Source organism: Odontesthes bonariensis, chromosome 16, assembly GCF_027942865.1.
Source record: "Odontesthes bonariensis isolate fOdoBon6 chromosome 16, fOdoBon6.hap1, whole genome shotgun sequence".
Taxonomy (NCBI): domain Eukaryota; kingdom Metazoa; phylum Chordata; class Actinopteri; order Atheriniformes; family Atherinopsidae; genus Odontesthes; species Odontesthes bonariensis.
In genome coordinates, this window is record NC_134521.1 from 17,264,096 (window position 1) to 17,291,094 (window position 26,999).

Genomic DNA, 26,999 nt, shown 5'->3' on the forward strand with positions numbered 1-26,999 from the left:
CTTTCCAATCAGAAAAGTAGCTCACAATCAGCTAGCAGCTCACACCCTCCGTGCTCTCACACACACAGCTGATTTAAGCTCAAGTTTCAGCTCGACTGAGCCATTTAATCGAACCACCGTGGCTCTAACATTTTACACATACAGGCGTGGAGTCGGGCTAATAAATGAAGCAAGTCTGACGCCGCAATGCTGTGGACTGTGTGAAAAAAAACACACAAAACATCAAGTCACTTCAAACTGTCTCTGTGGGAGATCACCGCACACGCAAGTATAGCAGAACTCACTGCACAGACATTGTGTTTAAGTTCCTCGAATGGTGAGAAATCACTAGTTTACACGTGGGTTTAACAGGCTGATTTTCTGTTACTCACAAAAAGAAACATCTGACTGAGAGCCGTTTCCTTGTGAATACGACTGTTTTAATATACATTTAATTGGAACTGCATGTGCAGGGCGCCCAGGCCCATTCGAGGCGAGCTGAACGTAGACATGCAGGCATGATTCAATCCCCAATCGTCAGTGTGGGTAAATCCGGGTTTGAGCACTCGATTTTGGTACGATTTCAGTCACACTAACATGCTTACATTAATTTCAAAAGTCCAATTTTGGTGAGACTTAAACAATAATTATTTTTTTCCCCTAATGTCACATAAACGTCACAAAAAATTAGCTTTCCCACATTTACTATTATTCTATTTCTGTACACAACACACAAATACAACTTGGAGATAAACATGATCAGAATGGCTTCTCCTCCATTTTTTGGTTACTAGGGTGACAATTTCTGCCCGTGTGATTGGCTGTCGTGCAAGTAGCAGCAGAGCCTGCACCAGCTCCTTTCAGAAGAGACAAAGATCTGAAAGCTCTTCATCTTCAGAATAGAATAATACTTTATTCATACCCCAATGGGGGAAAATTCAAAATTCAGGCGGCCTCTCCTCCTAAAAAGCACACCGTTGTTAAAGAAACCGGTGTAAAGAACTTCAGAGATGATGGCAGCTTTTTATACATCATAAAAAAAAACAATATGGTGGCTCTGTTAAAATGGTGAAAACAATTCATTAGTATGAACCAAGGAGCCACAAACACGAATATTACAAGTGGAGAAGATGCTCCTTTATTTCACTTCTCTGGAAAATATTCAATCTTTCTCCAATGTTAAGTACGCGATTTTGAATTATTTTCAACGTAAAAAACATTTATTTTGCAACTGGTATTTATATTGCAAATATGACATATAGCCTAAATATACAGAACTATTTTAGTGTGATGTTTTGTCTAACAAAAACACATACATTGCCTTACTCTCCCTATTAGTAATGTCCTTCTTTTGTCAGGGTTGGATATGAATTAAGTACCTCATACAAACAGGACAAATAGGGCATAGAATTTGGAGCAGAAACACCCGACTTGTTATGTTGCCATTAAAGAAAGGTTTGTATAGCACCATGTATTTTTCTAAGCCAAGTTAAAAGACTGCTATGAGTCTGGCAGTTACTGTTCGTGTGTGGTGAAGTGGAACAGCGCTCTAATAATGAGACCATGGTGCCATTTAAATGGTAATGAGCCCAGACTAGTGTACGCAACAATGTGAATCACGAGACAAAAGACAGTAAACAACACAGTATGTCAGACTTATATTGCACACAATAACACAAGAGTTTGACATGGAGAGATGTGCTCCGAGATCCTAAACTAAAAGCATTTAATCACCGCATTAAACCTCAAACTAATCAGAAGAGAGGAATGTCACTGCCCTGATTGGGGCTCTGTGGCTTCGACCCATTGCAGAGAAAATATTTCAATAACTACCACTGAGCGAGGCCAGAAGACAACCCCAGAGCTGAAGTTTCACACCATTACTCAAAGTAGGAGGAGCAAGCTTGTAGTTTCAGTGTAAATTCCAGCACACAAGAGAGACGCCAGTGGTTAAATCATTCCTTATCGTGCATTTAAAAAAATCCATCTCTAATAATCGCATGTAGTTGTGTGAAAGTATTTTGTTATGTAATATTACTTCCCCCAAGTAAAAAGCCTCAAAGATATTTGTCCAAATTAGATTTAAAGATGTGGTTTGGCTCTCACGGCTTCATAGCCAAATGATAAATCATCTGAATTTCAGTTAAATCGTTGACTGTAAATTGCAACTAATCCAGTCAGATGTTTACCACTAAAAAAAAAAAAAAAAGTGTCAACAACTAACACACCAATAAGTCTACCTTTGAATCATGTAAATCTGCATAAAAAGATCTGTCAACACAAGCATGCATGTATTTAAATGGATGTGATAGAGAGGATTTCAGACAGGGGAAGGGGATGAAGGGTGTGGGGGGGTTCAAACTGTGGGCAGATGGCAGACCAGAAAAAAATAAAACAATCCAGCACTTTGAAGTCCTTCAGCCACAGGTTTAAAAGCGGATAAAGCTATTGTGTTAACCACCACACGATAAACCAAAAGAAATCACACTCAGGAAGAGTGTGAATCTCTCGCATTGAACCCTCCCTTAAATTAATCTGCCTTCCTATTTCTGTAACAACCAATCCGATAATTAAAACTCCCTTAAAACGACCACATGGGAAGCCAAATGAGAAGAGTCAACCAAGTGTTATTCTATTGGGGTTATTGAGATGTATATAAATATATATTATTTAAAAAATAACGCATAAAATGGCGTAAGCAAGCTCAAATAAATCGCCAGATCAAATTTTCCTCACGTTTCTCTTTTTTTTTTGGTGATAAGGCAAACAAATATTTGGATTAAAAAAAAAAAAAAGACAGAAACAAACTCTTCTTACAGATAAAAATAACTTTATAAGAGTTTTACTATTTCGATTTGAACCCGTTTTGGTAGCTTTGTTCTGGTGGGTTCGGCAACTAAACGGACCTTGGGTCGGAGTTTCACGAAAGTGCTTTAAAATGTGAGAAGGTTAATCACCGACGCTATTTATCGATCATTAACTTTGGAGTAATAAAAACACGACCTAAAGTTCAGCGTGTTTTAAACTCAACAAGAGCGGTAACACACCTCGTTTACAAAACTGACCGGTCTGCGGGACCGCTCGCTGCCGTTTTACTGAACGAAAAACAGAAACATCATTATATCAAACTGGCTCCGCGTCGCCTGGTGTTGGAAAACTTACCTGCCAAAAGGCCCAACATTGTGAAGCAAAGCCGGGCTGTCGAAAGCTCCATTTCTGTTTTTAGCTAGTCCAACACTTCTTAAGAGAAACTTGGTCGAGGAACTTGTACTGAATTCGAGTGAAAAGCGGTAGCTCAGATCAGCTCAGCCCAACCAAAGCATCCAAATTCCACTCCTCCTCCTCCTCCTCCTCCTCCGCCGCCACTCTTGGTGCAGGTGCACAGCCGAAGCGCGCAGCAGGGTGTCACGTGACCAAACGGTTGGACGTTCGATTCTAAATGTAGTGACGCCCTCTGCCGGCAGCAACACGGAACTTCACCACTGTTTACCATGGCAACAATGGTAACCGTAGATATAATCACCGCAACGATTAGCACTTTGGGTCACTTTCCCTTCCTGTCTTCGGGGTACACTTAAAATTTCAACGCAACTGGTTAGATCCACATTGTCATGACCGATTTGATTAAATTGTGTCACAAATGTAGCTAAAGGTTACTTTGAAAAAGCTTAATGGGATGATGATTCCATACTTCAGTGATGTCTAAAGTCAGTTCTCGAAGGCCGCTGTCCTGCAAGTCTTAGATACTTCCCTGCTTCAACACACCTGATTCAGATGAAAGGGATCTCTTCAAAAGACTGTTATGTTCTGCACAAACCTGCTAATGTTGCATTAGGAAAAATCGAAAACCTGCAGGACAGCGGTCCTTGAAGACCGACTTTGGACATCCCTGCCATACTTCACTTCAGCAGTATGTTTTCAGTTGCTACTGTCACGAAGCCCAAAAAACTATTAAATCACTGACAGTAAAACAAGGCCATGACAAAACATTAGATCACTTTGGCTAAAAAGTCAACCATTTTTTAAAACATTTTCATGGTGAATTTTTCAGATTTTCAACACCTCACCATGATCATTTCACTTAATAATCATAACAAAAAACACATTTTGTGATAGTGCTCTATTGAAGGATGTAAAACACTACTCATACTTTCGGTTTCACTGTTACAATACATCCTCCTGCTATATATATATATTTGCACTTTTCATACTGTTTATTCACTGTTATAATACCTCCTGCTGCCACATATAATTTCTGTAAATAAGTCATACATTTTTATTCTACTTTATATATAGTTTTTTTTGTTTGTTTTTCTAGTCTTCTGGAGCCTCGCATCCCAATCTCACTCAATTGTACTATGTGAATGTGGTTTTGAATGACAATAAAGTCTGTCTAAGTCTAAGAGAGACATGTCACCTGTTTGAATATCCAATTTTACTTTTGATGAATTGAAAATGTGAAGATATGATGAAGGCGGTCCATCAGCTCCGTGGGCCTTTTTTGTATAAAATATATACAAATCTTGAGCTGACATAAGCTCTTTATTGTTTAAAAACAAAACAAATAGTGAATGTTCTGCACGCCGTCATCTTGGACCCTCTAACACACCGCATGAGGAACACACTGGGCTATCAATGAACTGAAAACCAGACGAGTTGGTGCAAATTCCCTTTATATTCTTAAATAAAAATACACTGAACAACGCACAGAGAAAATTAGAAATGGGACAGAATACCTGCTGCTTCTTTACTGTACTGACTGTGTCTATATTGCTTCATCTAAAAACATTTTAAAAAAGACTAAATCGGCATTTTGTTACAAAACCGATGCAGTTAGTTTCAAGCACTGCATCTAAAACATCTTGCTAAAAAACTCACAAATTTTCAAAGATTTCTAGCACCCGAATAAAGCCCTTTCTTTACAAACAATCTGGGCCAACAGGAGTCTCTCGTCTGAGTTTAATACTGATTCACTTAACAAAATCTGCTGAGAATGCCATGATCGTCGATTTGTCTAAAGGAATGTGGGCCGCAGACACCCTGTAAAGAGTCTGCTCACCAAATACTTACAAAACACTTTTGTGAGCCGAAATAAACAACAATGTATGATTAAAATCCTAGCAGCACATTAAGGGAAATAGGAAATTATTCTAATTTAAGCATAACCACAAGAACGCACGTTAAATAATTTAATTAGTGACAGATTTAGTCAAAAAGCATAGTCAACCTGAGTTAAGAGTAAATGTTCTAATTTTGATTTCACCTAATGGCAGCTATAGACTACTTCAAATAGTAAAATAACCCCCCACTAGAAATTAAGAACAAAAGTAAGTATTAAATACAGGTCAACCACAATATGAACAGGGGACATCCAAAGGTTACACATAGCATCGCAGTGCTTGGAAAAGTTTTTTCTCGACTATAAGCCTACACATCTGACAATTCTACACCGAATAAATAAAACGTTCGATCGCGAAGGACATTAGGTGGCGTAGACCAACGTCTGCCGCAGTAAAAAACACAGTACGTCAACATTACAAGTGTAGTATTCCAATCTTGATAACTAAATGTCATACAAGTGATTTATTCAAACTATAACGAAAAGGTCTAAAGTGCAAAAAAGACTTACAATATTTAAGTTGTAAAAATTCACGTTAAAAAAAAAAAAAAAAAAGAGAGAGAGAGAGAGAAAGAAATTGGTCGTTCATTAAAGTGGTCTTCGGATTTAATGTCCAGTGTGAACAATAAGCACCATAACTCCTAACTGTAACAGTGAGATGGATTTTGCTTTGTGTCCCAGAATGCAGGTCTTCCCTTGTAGACGGGAGGGATCCAAAGATTATGCCTCGAAGTATGGGGTGCTCTGCTGTGAGGCCTGTAGCTGTAGTGAGGCTGTGGGAGGATGAGACCCTTGCCTGGTACCATCTTTTTGGGGTGCCACAAAGGAGCGGCTGGATTCATTTGCTTAAAAAAAAATTTAAAAAAATGAATATCACAATCTCTGCACGAAACAAAGAATAATTAATTAAATTAAAAGTACTGTTTTTATCCCAAAGGGAAATTGTGTTGTTGCAGTATTTTCATAGAAATCCAAAACTGTGTCACAGTACCTGGTGAGCCCAGTGGCTGCTGGGGATGGTAAGCGGGGAAGGATGAGTGCTCTCCTCATCAGAAGAGGAACCCGAGTGGTAGTCTGACGTCACCCTCTCCAGAGCGCTGGTCACTTTCTTTGCAACGCCTTTGTCGTCTTCGTCGTCACTCGAGAAAGTGGCAACCGAGAAGCAAGGATTTTGCTCTCCATACCTGACAGTTGGAAAAGATGGGAGGGGGAATTTAAAACACCAAACACACCAAGCAAGAAATCAGTCTGAACATGGAACATAAAAATGCACAGATATATCAAAAGTATCGCAAGAGGATTTGGGAATTTGTTTTTGCTCTTTTTTCCCTCCACAGGGATGCAACACCGCGTTCATAAAAACAAATCTCCGTCTTGCACGTGTATTTGTTGACCATAAAGCAAATCAGTGTGGTGCAGGGCGGGAAACTTAAGTTGTGAATTGCTGTATCTCAGCCCCAGGACGCTCCAGGTTTGTACATAAGAGACGTCAGTGTACTTTGAAACAACTCAGAAGCACATCGTTTAAAGGTTCACAAACGTTCCTAGTGTTGCTTTAAGAAGCAATTAATTATTTTATTTGGTTCCAAAGTCTCACCTGCAACAAACCTCTCCAGGGTCCACCCACAACGTGAGTTCCTGAGGCAGTCCCAGGTCACTGTACTGTAACCCGCTTTCCTGGCAGGCCCGAAAGAGCACTGCATCCTGCCTGTAGAGTCTGTTCACTCGGATGCACCTGATAAGAAAAGCAAACAAAAACTACTTTCAGCTTAAGCCACTCAAAACATTAGGGTCCACTTATTTGCCTCCTTGAGCATCCTTATTAAAAAGCAGTAAGTGGGCACTCCAAAGGATAAAGAGCAGCACCTGTATGCCTGTCCCTTGCTGGGGTTTTCGGGGTACCAGTGCCCCTTAAACTTCTCCTGTAGTGCAACAGCCAGCCTCTCGACAAACAGCTCAATCTTGTGCAAATCCAGCTTCTCCCCTTTTTTTACAAGCCTCTTCAGGAAGAATACCACTGCTGCAATCTCCCTCCTCATATTTCACAGGTGTATCATTACGTCCAGTCAGCCTCTGAAAGAATATCAACTTTGGTCAGACGGGCAGCTCTTGAATGGCAAAAAAGGTTTCTGAAATATCACTTCAAAATATCTCATACACATTTATTTTAGGGGCCAGAATTAAGAATACACATTGCAATGATATTTCAAATTTAAGATGTCATAGTTTCCTGATTTATTAAAATAATAATCTCTGAATAATCGGTTTTTGAAAGAAAACATTTCTAAGCTCCATTTAAACAAATTCGAATGTCTGTGTGCACGTGGCAAGACCTGCTCAATAATAATCAATAGATAATGGGGAATAAGGTTACTTATTTAACGTTAAAGCTATTTCAGGTGATAATCACAGTTAACGGTCTGGCGATTATTCACCCAGAAGAAGGCGGGCAATGACGCATAAGGTCTGTTTGTTCACGCTCCTTAACAAGGGCTACTGTATTGAATTTAGCTTATGAGGCTAACGCGTGGAAGTAAACACTTGATTCACCCATAAATCCATTTAAACTCAGCCTAAATTAGGATTAAAGTAGCTTTGATGGTAAACCGAACGCTTTGGTAAAAACCTATGAAGATACTTACCTCGAGAAAAACAAAGATTTAAGCTGTAGCCAATAGCCAAACAGTTAACATGCTACGTTAAGGCTAATAGCCTTATGATGCTAACATGCCCGAGAAAAATGTCTGTTTTAAATTTCTAAAGTATACAGTTAAATACTGAAACCCCGGCCATATTCGATACCATCTATAAATTAATGTTACAGAGACGTATAAACACAACTCAGCTTACCTCTTTTTGAAATGTGCCCCAGCTCGTGGGCTATAATGAATGGCTCGAAGTTGGCAACAGAACAACGTTAGCGCTTCTATTGCTGGCTCCACCTGTTACGAACCTAACCCCGCCCCTACATCATTTTCATTGGTTCATGACAACCTTTCTGGCGCGTTCATTGGTCAAGGAAATGCCAGTCAAGGAAGAGTCATGCCGCTTATTATGACTCATGTTGTTAGGTATGCTTATTGCGTTTGTCACACAATGATTGCATCCCAGGGTGTAATCGTAAAACATTAAAATGGCGAATCCAAACATATATAAACCACATGATTTACAGAGAAGAAAATGATCAATTCGTAAATTTAATTCGCCAGTCCTCTTTTAAAATAGTTTCTCAATCTGAATCGTTGTTTGTGATGGAAATCATTAGGTGAAGTCTGTAGGTCTGAAGGCCTGTGGTTGCATTTTAGAACTAGCATTTGATTAAATCACATTATTCTAGTACACGACTTTAACAGAATATCAGATATATAATGATATTTTCGTGACGCTTAACAGAAAAGTGAGAACACTTCCCGTAAATCACACCCACAGCCATTACAACCCACAAAGCCATTCTGTCCACACGGTGGCGCCCTGAATTCATCTTTCATAATTAAAAGTATCAAGGCTACACATCTGTGTATAAACCACCACAACCAGAAAAACGTACCGACTTTCCTATGCTGGTGAGGCCACAATCAGTAAAAACAGCAAGTCAAAATCTAGAAACAATTAAATTTTATTAAAAAAAAAAAAAAAGAAATGTCACTTAAGCACAAATCACACAACCAGTATATGGTCCAATAACACACAATAAATATAATGTGAAACGTCAAAAACACAAACTCAGCCATGTTCAAAATTAGAAACGAAGAGTCAAGTGAGAACAGCGGTGGAAGTGTAACATCTTCAAAAATCAGATAACCCCAAAACACACAGCCTGCTTTTTTTTGTGCTGAGCTTAGGGATCGGCCTCCTTGCGTTTCAACAACATACAGAAAACAAAACAGCACAGCATTCATAAATAAAAACAAACGCAAAAAAGAAATGTTCAACTGAAGACTGAAAAATTCTGCATTAAGGACCAATTATCTACATATTCACAAACACTCATTCACACTCAATACCATTTATCCAAATAAAACCATGATAGAAGTCTAAAATGGAGCTAAAATCTTTCTGTAAACCCCAAAAAGGGTCATATGCCTAATCTCTTACAAAGAGAGTGCAAAAATACATCGCCAATGCTATTTTTCTAAACATTAAACTGTTTATAATTTGTCTCTTCCATCCCCTGCTTATAACGCTCAACTTCTGTGATCTGAGGAAAGCTCAGAAAATAGTCCTACTCTATAAGTAAGAATAAATTGATTTATAAGCCTGCATCTTGCATAGAGTTCCTGCACCTTCCAGGTCTCCCTTTGTTGACTTTCATAGGCACAGTAGACCAAACTGCCCTGTTTGTATTGCTATGACATCAAATTAGCTCTCGCAACATGAAAACAGGAGAGAGGGCAAACGAAGTTAACAGAAAATGAATCATAAAGCACTCGCTGTACAATTTCTGCAAAAACTGGTTATGTATAAGCCACATACATTTTAAAATCCGTTTGATATTGCATCGTCGGCGTCATCCGTTAATGCCAAATGCTCGTGATTCATGTATAAAACAGACAGCAAATACAGACTTTGGTTTTTAAGCTTGATCTCTTCTTTTAAATAGTTTGGGTTTCCCTCTTCTGACAGTGCTCAATCAGCCTTTCATACAACTTGTGCTTGATGGCTACCCAACAGACAACAAACAGCTGTCTTAAATATCAAGTAAATCCCACCAGGAATAATATCTGCCATAAACATGAAAGCTAAATAAAACATACAAAGCTACACTTTAAGCCAGGGAGGGTGTGTGTTAACCGTTTTCACTTGCTGCTTGTAAACCAACCAGTACAGGTTTCTGAACTCCCTCGTCGTAATAGTCAGCCCTACAAACTGAAACCTGATCGGAAAGGATGCCGTTTCTGGATATGCAGCTTTTCATTTTCCAAAGATGTCCAAAACTTCTATTTGTCCTTGATTTGGAGATTTTTGGTGGTGCTTTCATGTATTCCGAGGACCAAATTAATTCTTTCCAACTCCTGAAATGTCTGATATTGAATAACACGTGTGAAATATCTTTTCAGGGTCAATCAGAACAGCTTGAAGGCAACCTAAAAACTCATAATTCAAGCCATTACTTTGTGAGTGTGCAGCTGCAAGATAAAGCTTAAACCTGACCATATGAACATGAGGGACGGCATTTGTTTTACACCCTTGATAAATACTGTTATCACTTTCTACAGGAAAAGATCAGATGATGTAAGGACTGCTGAGAAGTGATGAAAGGCATACTTGAATAGCCATGTCTAACATAATGTGTTACAATGAAATGCAACAACAGAAACATGAACGTCTGAGAGCAGACCAAATAAAATAAAATAAAATAAAGCCAACACCCAAAAGATAAGTAAGCATTTCTGCTCTTTTTTTCTTGTCTTAATTAAAGTTTTTTTCCTTGAAAAATAAGGGATCTTGTCCATTAAGCGCAGATCCTCATCCAGCTCCAACAGCCGAGCCTCTGGGCCACATGTAATAATATGCATCCTGGGTACTTGGGTTATGTGGAATTCAGGCCACGTGCCAGACCAGCAATTTATTTGCAAACCATCATTAATCCTTGCATCATCACTGCAACCACGAATACAGACTGTGTCAACCCAGCCCTTAATGCTGCTCTATTTCAGAGCTAACAACCTAAAGTCACTTTAGTGTTGTGGAAATCACTCAGAATCCAGGTCTTTTTCCAGCATCTCATTCAACAGGGCTGCCACTGTTGCTGGCCTTCACCCCGGCCCTGCTAATGTGCAGCCAGGGCAGTTTGGCACAGTTCTTGAAGAGCTGCTCGATGGCGACGTGACGCACGTGCAGCTCTGACGCCAAGGAGTCTTTCTCCTGCACGGTGGCCGTCAGCTCCTCGAAGACCTCTGAGTAAAGAGAGAGAGAGAGCAGTGGGGTCAGGTCTTTCATTCACACACCCGAGGTCGGCTCACTCAAACAAGACGCTGGAAGAAACAAACAAGATCAAGAAAATCGATTGTACCGATTTCTGAAAGAGCAGCAAGCAAATGAGAGACCGTCTGTTAACACGAGAGACGAAAATCACTCAAAGGCAGCTGAAAAAGTGTATGGAAACACAACTGCCATGAAAAGTACTGTAGATTATAGAATTGTGGACATTTGTTCTACAAATATATTCAATCTGAGCAATAACCTCCTTGCCTGGGATGTTGGATCAGAGTAAAAGTAATGAAATTAGAAGATGCGCAAACTAGAGAAAAATTTGTGTGTAAACGACTGTGATGATTTTACCATCCGATGCATTGTTCCAAAGTTAGGCCAAGGCTGTGTTGCACAGGGTGCTTGAACTTAAGGAGGTAAGAAATTCACATGAGATGTTTGTTGTTAAAGTTGCCAAATATCTATCAAATCTTGTGTAATCACATGAGTGAGCGCTACACGCTGCTCTAATCAGTGGAGCTGGTGCTTGAAAGAACACTAAAAGGACTTTAAGTCTGTATTAGCCTATATTCTGAATAGATTATCTAAAACTCTGGGAATATGCTGCAAGTTAACTGCTTTTAGCTGTTACAGTCATCCCTAAAGAAATAAAAGTCTCATTTGGGGGTTTTCTAATGGGCAAGCTTTGCATTTTGAAGCTGGCTAAAAAGACTGTTGAATCAGAGATAATAAAACAGAAGACACTTACTTTGAATCTGCTTCAGCAGCTGGCCGTTCAGCTGATGGAGCTCATCCACGCTCATTTTAGTCACTAAAGGAAAAGATGGTGTTTTTATTAAGTGTTTAAGAGGTACAAAAAAGACATGTCATTCAGCTACCAGTTAGTATGTGTTCTAGGCATGGGCTGGTTACCGGTTTCAAGGTATTAAAAAGTCAAGGTTTCAAAACCACCAAAATTTTCTGTCATACCGTCCCTGCGGTATGAGCGTTTTTCTTTTATGTGGCGTCTGGTCAGAGAGAAAGTGGAGGTCCCTCACGCCGTGCACCTCCGCTTGCTGTGAGTGACAAGCAGGCAGCTCTGCAGGTTGTACGATGCCCCCCGGTCTGTTTTTTGGTTGCCGCGTAGTCGTGCACCAGTCAAATTTGTATATTGGCACGTGCGGAAAACGACAAACAGGATGGACCAATTCGAATCCAGACTCAGCGAAGAAGTGCGGTACAGGCACCTGTACAACACTGCACTGAAACTCAATGGTGACCACGTCAACTCCCAGAACTCGTTGGCGGAGATTGGCAGAACTTTGGGGAATTTGCTGTTGTTTCATTCACTGGAAGTGGCTTTGAGTATTATGAAAAGCGCTAAATAAAACCGATCTATAATTATTCTATAATATATATACACATTTTAGAGCTGTAATCATAATACCGTGAAACAAGGATTTTTTTGCCTAAGGTTATCATACCGTCAGAATCTCATACCGGCCCATGCCTAATGCGTTCCCAACATAAGGTCAGTTTGAGTAACTTCTTCATATCTTACAGTGCCCGTTCTGATTTTCTATCTGTGCTGCCTAATGTGTGCTTAAAAGGGTGCATGCAGGACTCAACATCATGATGTAGGTCAGCCTTCAGCACTGGCTCAACCCGAAAAGATGGATAGAGATAGAAAAATACTTTATTGATGCCGAAAGAAATTGTGTATGAACACAAATAACTACAAATGGTATAACTGTTATTTGTAGTGATGCTCCGATCGATCGGCTACCAATCATGATCGGCCGATAATGCCCAAAAATGGCCTGATCAGCGATTGGAAAAATATGCCGATCAAGTGACGTAAATTACTAGCGACCACTTTCTAATGTGGTACGTGACGTGTGTACAGAACCTAACAGGCGAAACCTCTACAGTGCATCTCGACAACATGACCTCTCCTGTCTGAAATTTCTTCAAAGTGTGTCAGAAAGATGTGAAACTTACTGCGGTCACGCCATCTGCGCTTCGGAGAGCCACGGTCGCGCTAGCTACACTTGAAAATCGAGTGCCCGTTTACATCGCGTCGTACGGTAAAGCGTGTGAGCGATTTATGGTGCATTCAAGTGCACCCCGTAAACTCAGAAATCTATATCGAAGTTGATTTTTCATTTGTTGGAATACCGGTCATTACTTGGTTGTTTTTTTACTACATTCTTTTTAATGATTAAAACAAAATGATAGAACAAAATTATTGAAGCATATTCAGAATCAAACTCATTTCTGCATAGTCAGATTTGAAAACTTAATTTAGAACCAAATCAAAATGTTCTCTGCCGACTCCACCAGATTCTTGTTCTACATGTCCCCAGCTACCTCTGTGGTGATTTTCAAGTCATTTCACTGCATCATTGTTTAATAATCTGATGCTGAAATGATACCCAATGGATGATGTATGTGGGCTGATTAAAATATTAATAGAAAAAAAAAAACGTTGTTTTCTGCAAACTCCACCAGATTCTTGTTCTACATGTCCCCAGCTACATCTGGCGGTTTAATTTCTATAAAGGGTGCACTCTCTGCTAGATGAAAGGCATGGAAATGTCCGATTCCTTCCGTGATCGGCAATCGGGCAGATCATGATGTTGGTGATGGGTGATCGGTCCAAAAAATGCTGATCGGAGCATCACTAGTTATTTGCCTGTAACTTTTCGTTTCAAAGTAAAGATTTTCTTTTAAATGGGAGCCTTCAGAGGCATCTCACATTCCTGCAGGATTTGTCATCACAAGCAGCTTTACATGAGAACACCAAGGACACAATTTGCCACAAGGTTATAGGAAAATAAGCCAGTCTCTGGAGAGATCGCTGTTAAAGAGAGAGAAGGACGAGGTAAGAACATAACTGGATAGATTACATTAAACAAAGTAAGAGGGAAGAGATGCAGGGAAGAATAACTTTATATTTCTGTTGACATACTTTCTCCAACAAGGAACAAAAAACCTTCCACAAGTGTTGCAGTTACACACTGAGAAAGCAAAATAAATATGCTCACATTCATCTCTGGTGTGGCCCTGGTGTCCACGCTGCATCGGTCCTCCTGATGAATGGCTCCTGCTGTGCAGACCTTTCCTTCCATCACTGGTCCAGACGTCAGACTGCAACCCCTGCAGCAGCCCCAGCTCCTCTGCTGTCTGACACTCCAGCATCCCCATTGTGTATTCAGGCAGCCCCGCTGCTTTGCCCCTGTCCCAGCAGGGAGTATAGCGGGGGACCTGGGCGTCGGACTGGGGCAGCAGCTTGCGGTCACTCTGCTGGCTGTAACAAAGAAGCTTTGCCCCGCGTCTGGTGCAGCCGTTGGAGGAGACAGAGTCTTTGTTCTGGGCGAACTGAATGATACGGTTCAGCTTCTGGCTGAAGGCCAGCTTCATGCCCTCATAGGCACTTCGGGAGACCTTGGAATGTGACAACTTCTGGTTGGCAATGAGGTGACATTTCTCAAAGCAGTCTCTGTGGCCACGCAGGGACTTTGAGTGTAACAAGGTGGCAGTAGAGACCCCTGCATTCACAGAGACAGAAGTCAATGAGTTAACGTGACACTTACAGTATGACTGAAGACTACCGACACACAACAAAAACTGCCACAGATAAGAGAGCTTAAATGCAGATCAACAGATCAGATTACCAAACTACGGAACTTGCCACATCAAATAAAAGTCAACCAGTTTGAATGTAGGCTAAAAATGAGAGACCGACCTATTGCAATCTCTCTGTGAAAGCTGCTTAGTATGCTGTGGCTTAGCCAGCAGAGCGCTGAGAAGCAGGGATAACAGATAAACCCAGTCGCAATGCAAATATAAGGCACCTCTAGAAAAAGTTTTCTGAGCATCAGGAGAACAGAGTGCCCTCTGCCAACACGTAGCCTCTCATTTACATCAACTAATGTAAATGTACCTTTGAAATATACACGACGTACCTGAGACGCAATAAGAAGAACTCAAATACAAGTTTAAAAAGCATCCACAACAGTCGATGCTTATCCTGAGTCTCAACAGAAGATGGACCTCAGACACAAAGAGAAAGAAAACGAATCGTCTGCAGTAAGAGGTTTAAAATAAACTGAGCAAAATGGGCCGGACAAACAAAGGGAGGCAGAAGGTGAAACGAGAGTGAAAAGCTTGTGTGTGTGTGTGTGTGTGTGTGTGTGTGTGTGTGTGTGTGTTAGACACAAACTAAACCCGTGAGATGCACAGGTGTTTGTGTGGTCACCTTCTTCTCATGGCCTACATTTCTCAGCAGACAGATGTACGCGCTGGAGCCTGATGTGAGAAGATTAGTCACTGGTGTTTATTTAGATTTGGCAGCTCGCTTCAGCAGGTTTAACTCACAAACATCTCTGCACTTTCCCCACAGACAGACACCAGTGGTCAGGTCCTCATGTTTGTAGTAGAGGGCCTTCTTAAGTTATTTAAACAGTTGCACATGTCAACTAAAAATAAACTCTTTAGATGATTAGAAATTACTCTAAAAGCTATTTCTAGCGGTTTATTCACAGCTTCTAGGTTCATCGGTATCATGTGCTGGGTGGTTTAAAAAAATAGCCTTTTGATAAGGAAGTGACCTACAAATCATGTCAACAAGCCTCAACCAGGACTTCCTACAAACAATACTTGAGAAAACTTGCTTAAGTTATGTGAAATCCACTTCCCTGTCTCTATGTGTGTGTGTGTGTGTGTTTGCCTGGTGTAACTATTTGCTTTGAAATCCAACAGCAGAAGTCAATGGACTATTTCTTCATTTTAAAAGGGAATATTTTCTTCCAGCAGCCTTTACTTCCACATCTTTTCAAAGCTTTAGTTTTAATAGCCTGAGGAATCACATCGAGTGGTCCTTGCTTAATTTGGGACGGTCCCCATTAATGGACCCTTTGTCCCTCAGCACACATTATGGTTTTACACCATCAGACAACTGTGTGTGTGGGCATCTATTCTTAGCTTCTTTGAGCCCAAAGTGCCTTGAAAAGAAAGATTTTTACAGTGGATTAGCCTTCCGAGGGAAGCATTTTAGCACAGTATGTAACTGGGGTTGTTTCCACGAAAACTGATGGATAAAAGGTCAATGAATCTTTACTAATGCCTGCAAGAGCTTTCTGCCAGTCAAACCGCCATGTCATAATCTGATCAGTCACAGTCTTTATAGTAACATATAAACACACTAACTCCCAGTAGCCTAGCAGAAAAATCATTGGCCCAGAACCAAGGCAGTGAACAACCAGCCAAAGACCTCACTTCAGCTAAGCAGCTTAGCACTACTGTCTTTCATGGTGGTACATGCACACATGGACTATCCACTGAAGGTGAAACCAACATTGTTCCGCTGTGACAACTGGAGATTATGCAAGATGATGACCAATACTAATGCGAGGGAGGAGTAAAGTTTACCAAAAAGACAAAGCATAGATACGCCAGGTTAGATCTGAAAAAAGAAATCTAAGGCGTAAGCTTCCATCCATTTTCTAAACCCACTTAATCCAATTCAGGGTCGCGGGTGGGGCGCTGGAGCGTATCCCAGCTGCCATTGGGCGAGAGCCGGGGTACACCCTGGGAAAGGTTGACAGTCCATCACAGGGCCACACAGAGACAAACAAGACACACAACCATGCACGCTCACACTCACTCCTAGGGACAATCTAGAGTCACCAATCAACCCAACATGCATTTTTATGAATGGCTGGAGGAAGCCAGAGCATCCAGAGAGAACCAGCGCATACACCGTACAGCCCAAGGCATAAACAACTAATGTTATTTATGAGTTTTAGACTGTTCACTTTAAATAATTCTACTGAACTACCTGAATGACCTAGAATCATGTATGAGGGCACGTTTTCATACAAGTCAACCATGAGGATTCCAAATCTGACATCATTTTGATATTACAACTTTGTTTTGACCGCAAAATTCAAGATGGCTGCCATCTAGTACAGTGGTTCTCAACCTTTTTAGGTTCAACCCTATAAAAACTATAACAAAACAAATCCATACAAAACTCAGAACATTAAACAGAGGCCATCTTGTATGTATGCAGCTGTATAAAAGCCAACAGAATCACATAGTTTTAGCAACAAGAACTTTTAAAGTGAAAACTGGGTTAAGCAACGAATCAAATACACATCCTCCTGCTTTAACTCTGCCCTCTTCAAACTATCATTGAAAGGAATCTAAGTTTTAAGTTCCAACTGTGTTTGCCCCATTAAGGCATGGCTTGCTTGGCATAATCTATTTTGGACCAAAGTGCAAGTACAAGGTAACGCGTGTCCATCATCTGGAGCTACGATGCGCAGACGGGTTGTTTTGCTCTGCGTAGATTCAGGGGAAGGACACTGGATCCTTGACATACTTTAGGAGACAAGTGGGACGGAGGTTATCAGTGGTGTTAAACAGAGCTGCATGGCAAGGCTCAGCAGATTGTGTCAGCAGCTGAACAGGCCGACTCGGATACCAGCACAGAGCTCACATGAACAACTGTGAACTTACTGACACGAGAATTCCACCACCGGTTAACCTCTGCAGACCCTCCACAACACTCGCTACAGACTCGCCGGCTACTATCTCACAGTCGCAGGAAACCACACCAACTAAACTGAAACTTAACAAAAGCTTTACCATCTGCTTTAGCCTGGATGAAAGCTAAAGGTTACAGAGACTTACAAAGCACCATATGTCCACTAGCATAACGGAACAACAAAATAATTGCATACTATTAGAAAGAAAACAAAAGTACTTAAAAGAAACACAACGAGGATATGCCTCTTCTGTTCATGGCCCAATTATTTAATGTAATTGTAAGAAGCAACAAGATCAATGGGTAACATTCTCAAATTGGCCACTTATTGCAACACCAAACCAACATAGAGCTTTTCCCTGGACTGTTAAACTGAAATGTTCAGCTGTATGACTGCAAGAAGGCAAAGGGTGGAGGAAAGTAGCATCTACAGTGATTCCACCTGTGTTACTGTTTTAGACAGGAGACAGACTGGACTTTCTCGAACCACTAATTTAATGGTGAAGGAAGCTGAGCAACTGGACAAATGGGCTGCATCACACAACATGTGTCTCAGTGAAGAGAAAAACAAATAAATAAATCAGTGGAGCAACGGTCTGTCTCTCTAGAAATCCACCACAAGCAGCTCCTTGGTGGACAGAACAGCTCAGTTTCTTCTGATGCCATCTATACAGCTGCGGTGATGCAGTGTCTGCTGGGGCACGACGTTGTCCTTTATGTGAGCTGCAATAAAGAGCTGAAGTGGGTGTGAATGAGGGCCGTCGGGATCATCCCCAGAGACCAGACCTCAACGCAGGTGGGAACAGGCAGCCATTTGGCCAGTCAAAGAGATGGCACGTGTGCAACATTCCCTTTAATACTCGCTCCCTCAGACAGGTTAAGGTTGTAAAAGTACAGCTGCATCAATAAATGTAGAATGTGCAGATTTGATCATATGTTTCTGTCTAATACCTTGCGATGTAAAATATTAACAGAAGCATTTCTATTTTTGGATTAAAGGGAGCCTTAAACTTCAAGCTAATTATTTCAGCGTTACATTCAATAACCATGAACCCAGTGAGTTAGCACTAAATACGAGGGCTCAGCAGAGTTTAATGTACGGCAGGTTCTGTAAAACCCGGGACTTTAACTGTGTGTACAGCTACCACAGGCAACAACATGATTAGGCTTCTCTATACACCCCAGGGTGAAGAGTTCACCCACAATAAATGAGTTGTTTATATGAGGATGAACAATAGTCTCTGTAAAGCAGCCAGAATCAGCACCAACTGTGTTATTCCAGCCTTCTGCTGGAGGAATTTTCTCTTTATTCACTCCGAACCAAGTTGGTGATTGCTCCGGGCCTCAGCAAAAATCCATCTGCATTATGCAAGCATATACAGGAATGCTGCTGGGCTTGAGCTGAACATGGCAGCTCAGCAGTGGCCTTGTCTAACAAGCAGCCAGAGATGGCCAAAAGACCAGTAAAAGGAGACTCTGTTGTGTCATCAAGAACGCCTTGTAACATCCAGCAAGACCACCTCAACATGGAAAATAAATGCTCCGACTAAATAAAGATGCACTTAACTGCACAGCTGGACCCAGAGAGGAGAGTCTAATATGGATAATGAATAACAAAGTAAAAAAAAAAAAAGTGATTGAAATCGAGTAAGTCAGTGGGGTTACATGGAACTGAAAGGATCGGATAATTGGCTAAATTACAATAAGAATGAGTTGAGCAAGGGTAATTATCCTTGGATATATGGCGGTGAATGAATCGAATCAAACTCAGTCATTCGAGAAAATGGCGAACAAAGAGCAAGATGAAGCTACGTCCCTCAACATTTTGTTTGTGATGAGCTGCTTGTTGCACAAACGTGATGCACAACGGCGCATTCTCCATCGCGTTCTTCGTTTCTTTCTGACGGCAACGACAACAGTAATATCGTCTCTTCCGACTTCCGGTTCACGACCCCGGGAAAAAATCTCGAGCATGCACAGAACGCAAAGTCTAATTCACCACGAGCTTCACCCGTCTGCAACACGTTTAATTTGACTTTCAACCGAGTTATCTCGGGGTCTTAATCCGATCGCGAGTAATCCAATCCGATCCAATTTCTTGTCAGATTAAGGTGTCTACATGCACCTAATAACTCAATCTTATTGTAATTTAGCCAATTATCCGATCCTTTCAGTGCCATGGAAACTCCAGAAGACTCAGGTGGAGGCCTCAACAACCACCTGGATTAATGACTACCTGACAAACAGACCACAGTTCGTCAGACTGAAGAATTGTGTCTAACCAGGTGATCAGCAGCACAGGAGCACCACAGGGGACTGTACTCTCACCATTCCTTTTCACTCTGTACACTTCAGACTTCCAGTACAAGTCAGACTCCTGTCATCTACAGAAATATTCAGATGACTCTGCAGTTGTCAGGTGTATCAGAGATGGACAAGAAGCTGAGTACAGAGAGCTGGTGGACCGCTTTGTGGCATGGTGTGGGAGCAATCATCTCATCTTGAATGTTAACAAAACAAAGGAGATGATTGTAGATTTCAGGAGAAACAGGGTCAGATCAAACCCTGTAAAGATAAAGAATACTCATTTCGAATGCCGCACTAGTATTGCGTTTCATCCCGAAAGGATGGCTTATCTGCAGCGGCAATCGCGGTCCTATTTGGGGAGGAGTACAGTGCAGAGGGGGCAACAACATATGCCCCTTTTCCACCGAACATTTTTGTACCAACACAGCTCTACACGGTCCCACTCTACCCTGGTTGGGAGCTTTTCCACCGCGGGTTGAAGGTGGGACCCGTTACAGTTTTGAGCCCCGGCAAGTCCCTGCTTCAGAGGTGGGTCTAGTAGGTACTTGTCGGTGCTAAAACGTCACATGATCAGTGCTGTCCACTGATTGGTCAGGTGAAATTACGTCATACACGCAACGAAGCTCGGGGAGCTTTATGTATGAAACACCCGCCATGTATGAAAACACAACTGCGAGAGAACCAGAGAATAAACAGAATTGTGAAGATGGAAGACCAGAGAAAGAAAGCCAGCCCATGGACAGTGAGCGAGGTGCAGACCTTTCTGTGTGTGGTGGCTGAGGACCGCGTGCAGAAGGAACTGGACGGAGCGACATGAAATGAGAAGGTGTTCCAGGATATAACCAAGCTGATGGCTAGCCATGCTATCACCGGAATTCTCAGCAGTGCCGAGACAAGCTGAAGAGCTATTACCGGCAGGTAAAGGACCACAACAGCCGGAGTGGGTCAAACCGAAAGACATGGAAGTGGTTTGACCAAATGGACGGCATTTACGGTCACAGCCCGGCGAACGGCGTGGATACGGCGACGTCTTTGTTGGAGGCGATGAAAAATGGTAAGTTGTTCTTATCCCATTGGTGCAACGCATATGTCTTAACAAATGCATGTTTTATATCGTACATGTTCAGTCTTTAACTTGTGTAAAAAGTTACACAGACGTCTCATAAGTTGTTCTGAGTGAGCTAGCAAACAACACTGTTTTGGAAGGCTAGCACAGTGTCTCACCTATGCGGTTACGTGTATGCGTTTCGTATGTTCACACTTTTTATTTTTTTTCACTCAAGACTCGGTTTGTGCAACCGATGAGTGTTCGGTTGCTGAGGTCAGCGAAGATCCTCCAATCCTGCAGGCTTCAGAACCGACACTGGCATCGCAATCTGCAGCTGAGGCAACAGCTGCTATCTGCATTCCAACGGCACCAACACTGGCGTCGCCTGTATCTGAGAGAACTCCTGCTGTTTACTTTTGTGCTGTCTTTTTTAATAAAGAGCTTGGTTTAACTAAACAATATGGATTGTCAACTGCATTACACATTACACTCGATCTTGTGTTTACTTTTGACTAACCGCGGCGTGACACTTTGTAGTCACCTGAAACCGACGTCACGTTAGTGGTGAACGGGCCGACTCCGCCCACTTCCAGGCCACAGTTTGGGTGGAAAAGGAAATGTTACTGGTGCCGTGTCGTGTAGTGTAGTGTTGGGCTATATCGAACCGAGTAGAGTAGGGCTAGCTTGGTGGTGGAAAAGGGGCAATAGACCACTGAACTGACTAAGTACTGCCAGGATGTGTGCCCACCGCTCCACACTGACCCACTGACATGGTGGAAAGCAAACCAAAAAAGATACCCCCGCCTGGCAAAGTTGGCGAGCGCCTACTTGTGTGTGCCTGCAACGTCCGTGCCGTCGGAGCGCATGTTCTCCGCTGCCGGCTTAATAGTTAATAGGCTGCGCACACGTCTCCACCCCGAACACGTTGACATGTTGATTTTTCTGAATAAAAATATGCAATAGGTTTACTTCACTATTTCTGTTAAATCCATTCAATCTTGTTGCTGAAACTGTTTCACCCGATTTCACCTAACAGGCAGTTAAATGAAAAACAGCGCAGCGGTTGCAATTGTAAAACTGTTTGTTTGTTGTCATGCAGTAGCTGAGATAAATCGCTCAGGGAATATGCCCGTTATACCGTTCTGTAATGTTCTTGTTGATTCAGTAAACTGTTTGGTTAAGTCTACCCTTTCTATCGTGTGTGTGTGGTGGTTGAAGGAGGGGGATGTCGCACGTGAGCGCGTGTGTGTGTGTGTGTGTGTGTGTTTATTTATTTTTTTTTGGGGGGGGGGGGGTCGATTTTCGAATAATATTCGAATAGTGTCCAGGGAATTTCGAACAGTGTTTTGGACTGAAAGTCACACCCCTAGTCATAAGTTCCTCTAATATGCCTTCAGACAGCAAATATGATCACATACAACAATGAATGACATGCCTGCCAAGAAACAACAAAATAAGAGGACATTGCTGAAATACTACTGTTCCTGGAAGCCACGGCTTGACTTTCTTGGCTACAGAACCAAAATCTTAAAATCTTTGGGAACAAAGTCATTTTAGGGCTGCGTTAGTTTTGGATTCCTACCAGCAATAACGAAGAAACCAAGATTATAAGACTTCCTGTCAATTACACCTTCCTTTAGCTTACAACAGCTCTTCCACAGAAGACTAGAAATAGCTGGAGACCAGCTAGACTGGCTTTTGGTGTTTGCTGTGGGACTGCAGGAGTTCCTTTAATCTAAGCTGTTTTGTAGCTCAAAGGCACGTAGGCACGTGTGGTACACAGTTGAGATGGTGCAAGAAAAGAGCAAATAAAGGACTGCAAGTAAAAATATCAGATCAAGAAGAGATTGTATGATAAACGTCTACTTTTTTTTTTTTTTTTTAAATGGAACCAGCGCACAGGTCAAAAGAGTTTCCTCAGGAAACAACCACTTGGAGCAACAATAAAGCCGCCACTTCCTGAGCATTCACCCGACTTAAAACTGCGCACATACCATAGAAAGCCCTCACATGTACATCTGCACCTGGCGCTAGTGTGAGCTGAAGCCTCTGTGACAAACAACTCGGCACGTAGTCAACAAAAGCAGCTTGCGTCAGCAGCTGACAAGTCTGAACATCTCCGTTTCACGCGAGCCTTCGAACAAGGCAACCGTGCAGTTGTGGGCTGAAATGAAAACTTAAGTAAAGGCTTTAAACCCACTCTCTCTTATGGGTGCAGCCTCTTCGGTGACTAAAATTACTGTGGAAGAAAGTAGGTGGTGATAAGCCACCACACCAGTGAGGTTTGATCTACTCATAACAGGGGTCGATGTTCAACATAAAAAGTGAGATACAAACTGTACGAGGAGAAGGAAAACAAAAACAAGATGCTTTTTACTGTCTTTGGATGCACCAGTCACACAGGGGCTCTTCTACACAACAATACTTGCTGCAATAGTGGTGATAGATTACAAGCTAGTACTTCATTCTTATGAATTCATACATCGACTCCTCCTTAGCAGTTATCGTACAAATATGAGCAACATGTATATCTTAATGCGGCAAGCTAAATTCTGACTGGGCACAGATAGAAGACCCCTGTGTTAACAGTGTGTACAAATCAAGTACCAAACACTAAATCACCAATGAATTGACTTTTAGACAATTGTCTAAATAAGCGCCACATTTGGAAAAACAAAAACAGGAAGCAACTCCATCTCCGTTGCTTCTAATAAATATTCAAAGTAAGCAAACAGCAAGAAGGCGATGAATATTCACCGGCAGCAATTACCCTCGAGATAAGCATGAACTGGTTTAGGACATGGGAGGGTGCTCTCGTGTGTGACAAGAATAAAGACTGTTCTCACCACTTTAACAAACCAGCCATTAAAGTCTACATGAGCAGTCAGCAGGCACATGGCTCAGCCTTAGTTTCCAAGCACCCGTGCTGAAAGTGGTCACATGAAGCATGGCGTGCTCTCCTTGCAACAATGATGTTAAGCTGCATCAGAAACAAACACTTTTCACAACATAGCAGCCAATTCATTACCACGAAAGAAAAAAAAAAAAACAACAACCCGTACCTCGACAAGCACACAATGGTAGGGATAGCATGTGAGAGGCAGTATCGAGGTCTTCTTTCATTTTCATTTCATTCTTTACAAGCTGACTTGCTGTTATCTCAACAAACATTTATATTTATATATGTCGCAGAATCACTGAACAGAGCATGCAAACATTCATTTATTCTCTCGATATATTCAGTAATCTATAATAATGCTGGTGAACAACAAAAATCTGGTTTCATAAGATGTATCAACAAGCAGAGCGGCCAGCTGCTGGTGAAGCAGTATGTAAGTGGTCTTATAATCAGTAACGCTTAAATTCTGACATTAGTCTTTGTACAAGCTCAGGCTGAAGTGAATGCCACGGTTAAGATTGTTTTTTCCCTGCTGAATGATAATTAATGCGCTTTCAAATATCAACTTATAAAACGTCAGCTCCTAGAACCGTGCATTGCCATTTTACGAGGCGTGCACAATCATACCGTACACGGAGAAACACACACTTCATCGCTGCAGAATAGAGCCTTTGTGCATCTGTGAGATGAATGCCAAATGAGAGGCACATCCAACCCCTTATGATTCCCCATTCTTCTTCAAATAAGCCGCTCATTAATTAAGAGATGAAAAAAAACTTGCTCTTAAGTTGGAGTGGCACATCAAACAGGAGAATTACAGTAGCCTGCTAAGGGAAGAGCTTTGGTCCTAAGGGGCCCATTACCCTGTATATATGCTACATACGCTGTTCCTGAAGGGGGTGAAATAGTTGCTTGTGGAAGTCACCAAAACAGATGACAAAATTAAATTATCCGAGGATGTACTTTTGCAAAGAGGGGGGAGTGATATTCAGGAATAAACTGGATGTTTCTGTAAAGGCTGTTTACATACTTAGCAGCCAAGACCAGGGACAACATATCCACACGTGACTGCTTCTATGTGAAGCCAGCCAGAGATGATGAGCGATTGTAATTAAGCATCCCATCAGACGTGCACACTTTACTAGATGTGAACGCGTGTTCAGAGGGAGAACGGAGGGTTTACACTGTGGCTTTTAAAAGCAAAGAGCTCTGTTATCTTGTACATTTCCTTTGATTCACTCATTTCGCTCTTCACAAATAAACAAAAAGGCAGCCTGAAATCCAGCATCTTACCTTCAATACTGAGTTCAAAGCACACGTGGCAGAAAGATAAGGTCCCCGTCTCTGTCTCTAATTTACAGACGCTGCAGATGTTGTCCTCATTCAGGTCAATGTTCACAAACTGCTCCTCTTCATCCATAGTGCCTCTGTGGAAAGACAACCAATGAAAGACTGAGTGGTTTAAAGGCTTTGCTTAAAAACAAGCCACTGAAAAAAAAAAAAAAAACATTAGGGTTTTTATAGAAAACTGAATAACATAAAGCAATCTTTTTTTAAAAAATTATTTCTCAGCCTCTGAAGAGAAAAAGAAAACTCTGAGAGTTTAAACACTGAGTTTATTTTTTGTTAACATATTGGCTTGTCCTCATGTTTAGCAATGCTTTTGAAAAAAACAAAAACAAACAGTAAGTAGCCCATCTTGAAAAATGTGCTTCACTTTAGGCTTAAAATATAAAAACAGCAAATTGTGGCAGTAGGTTATAAACCGCCATTACTAAAAGTTATAAGAAGGAACTTTTAGTAATGGTAATAAAAACAAGAAGAAAATCTGTTTTTCTGTTTATCAAGAGGAAGGAATTCTGCGTTCACACCATTTTTGGTCAAGAGTAAGAGAGGCAGCTGCCTTTTTTTAAATGTACAATAATGTATTGACAAATTGCTGATATGGATCGAACACTCTCTTCCCAATCACTGGGACAAGCTTACACACAAAAAGGTGTTCACAGGTACAATCATTTAAAACAACTGCAATAACCATCCATCTAGTTAAAAACCAAGATTTCCCAGAAGCAGATTAGCTTTAGAGATAAAATGAAAGATCTGTTCAGTTTTTGTTCCTCTCACGGATTATATGGCAATGTTACTGTCAATGGTAATTGTATTGCTCATTTCCTGGCCAACTGAGCAGAATATGCATCGATGTACAGCTTAGTTTTGGGTTGTTTTCCTGCTTTACCAGTTACATTGAAAAAGGGCATTCGAGGTCCTCGATAACTATGAGAGAACACAGCTCTGCCACAAGATGAAAAAGGAATGGAAAAACAGATCAACCGGACAACAGAGCAACGCATCCTTTGCTTTCCTTTATCTCCTCAGAGTGGCTACAAATGATCATGTCAAGGATAGCAAGTAGGTGCAGAAAACCCCTTGAAAGACAAACGCCACCAGTAACACCTGAAAAACTGAAGGACGTCAATTCAGCTGTCAATAGTCCGAATATCACAAGTTGCATTTGTTGAAAATCGGCGTTACAGGCAGACAATGAATACTGTAACACTGTCAAGGCTCGGTTCGCATGAGAACTTTCCACTTTGGTGAAAGCACACAATGTCCATAACCTTTAGTACCGTCTCCTTTTCTTTCAATCGAAAGTTGAAATGCCTAACAAATCACGAACTGTTAGCTCGACGGTAGTTTTTTTTCCAATTGATTAATGCGTCCGGACACTATACTGCATAGCGTTAAACAAATGACTGCTAACAAGAAGTTAAGCTAGCAGCACACTGGCATCCTTCGACTTCTCTGGTCGGAATGATTCGTGACCGTTATTTTGACGTTGCTAAACAGTACGGCATGACAGAAAACAAGGATTTCACAAATGCTTTAGGACACCACTTTGATAAACTTACCTTTAACCTGGCGGGGACCTTCGTAGGGCTGTTCGTTTTGTGTGGACACCTCGGTTCTGATCCGCCTCAGAGGTCTCCCAGACGTTAACAAGTATGAGCGTCACGGTAAATCCACAGAAGCTACAGGAGGCGCGATTGCCCGGAACGTACCACTACTGTTTGAGGGTGAACAGGGTCAATTCTAGTTTAAATATTTAATATTCATCTCTTAATATGAAGCAAAATACATTATACAAATATTGGACACTTTTATCTTAAAGAATTCGCTCATAAAA

At 41.4% G+C, this 26,999-nt stretch overlaps 3 protein-coding genes across 3 annotated transcripts in view; all 3 read right to left on the reverse strand.

The window, feature by feature from the left end:
• cxadr (CXADR Ig-like cell adhesion molecule) overlaps positions 1–3,328 on the reverse strand; it is a 40,441-nt gene extending 37,113 nt beyond the window's left edge. Inside the window, exon 1 of the mRNA XM_075486463.1 lies at positions 3,142–3,328. Within this exon, the coding sequence (XP_075342578.1) occupies positions 3,142–3,193 (52 nt within the window). The 5' untranslated portion in view covers positions 3,194–3,328. The remainder of the gene's footprint in view (positions 1–3,141) is intronic.
• Positions 3,329–4,536: 1,208 nt separating this feature from the next.
• On the reverse strand, positions 4,537–8,041 carry btg3 (B-cell translocation gene 3). The gene is made up of 5 exons (XM_075487203.1): positions 7,949–8,041; positions 6,965–7,171; positions 6,696–6,833; positions 6,090–6,282; positions 4,537–5,943 (listed from the first exon to the last, which is right to left on the reverse strand). The coding sequence occupies exons 2-5, from the start codon at positions 7,135–7,137 to the stop codon at positions 5,740–5,742; spliced, it is 708 nt and encodes a 235-aa protein (XP_075343318.1). The 5' UTR covers positions 7,138–7,171; positions 7,949–8,041; the 3' UTR covers positions 4,537–5,739.
• Positions 8,042–8,696: 655 nt separating this feature from the next.
• Positions 8,697–26,820, reverse strand: c16h21orf91 (chromosome 16 C21orf91 homolog). Its single transcript, XM_075486464.1, has 5 exons — positions 26,725–26,820; positions 25,109–25,242; positions 14,056–14,559; positions 11,778–11,840; positions 8,697–10,995 (listed from the first exon to the last, which is right to left on the reverse strand). Exons 2-5 carry the CDS (start codon positions 25,233–25,235, stop codon positions 10,823–10,825), a joined length of 867 nt encoding a protein of 288 aa, XP_075342579.1. The 5' UTR covers positions 25,236–25,242; positions 26,725–26,820; the 3' UTR covers positions 8,697–10,822.
• Between the last annotated feature and the right edge of the window lie 179 nt (positions 26,821–26,999).

Coding starts and splice junctions, on each gene's coding strand:
- btg3 (XM_075487203.1), bottom strand. CDS start 7,137: ATGAGGAGGGAGATTGCAGCAGTGGTATTCTTCCTGAAGAGGCTTGTA. Junction 6,834..6,964: donor AGCAAGGGACAGGCATACAG/GTGCTGCTCTTT, acceptor TTTTCTTATCAG/GTGCATCCGAGTGAACAGAC. Junction 6,283..6,695: donor CCTGGAGAGGTTTGTTGCAG/GTGAGACTTTGG, acceptor TCCAACTGTCAG/GTATGGAGAGCAAAATCCTT.
- c16h21orf91 (XM_075486464.1), bottom strand. CDS start 25,235: ATGGATGAAGAGGAGCAGTTTGTGAACATTGACCTGAATGAGGACAAC. Junction 14,560..25,108: donor CTTTGAACTCAGTATTGAAG/GTAAGATGCTGG, acceptor CTGTGAATGCAG/GGGTCTCTACTGCCACCTTG. Junction 11,841..14,055: donor GGGCCACACCAGAGATGAAT/GTGAGCATATTT, acceptor CTTTTCCTTTAG/TGACTAAAATGAGCGTGGAT.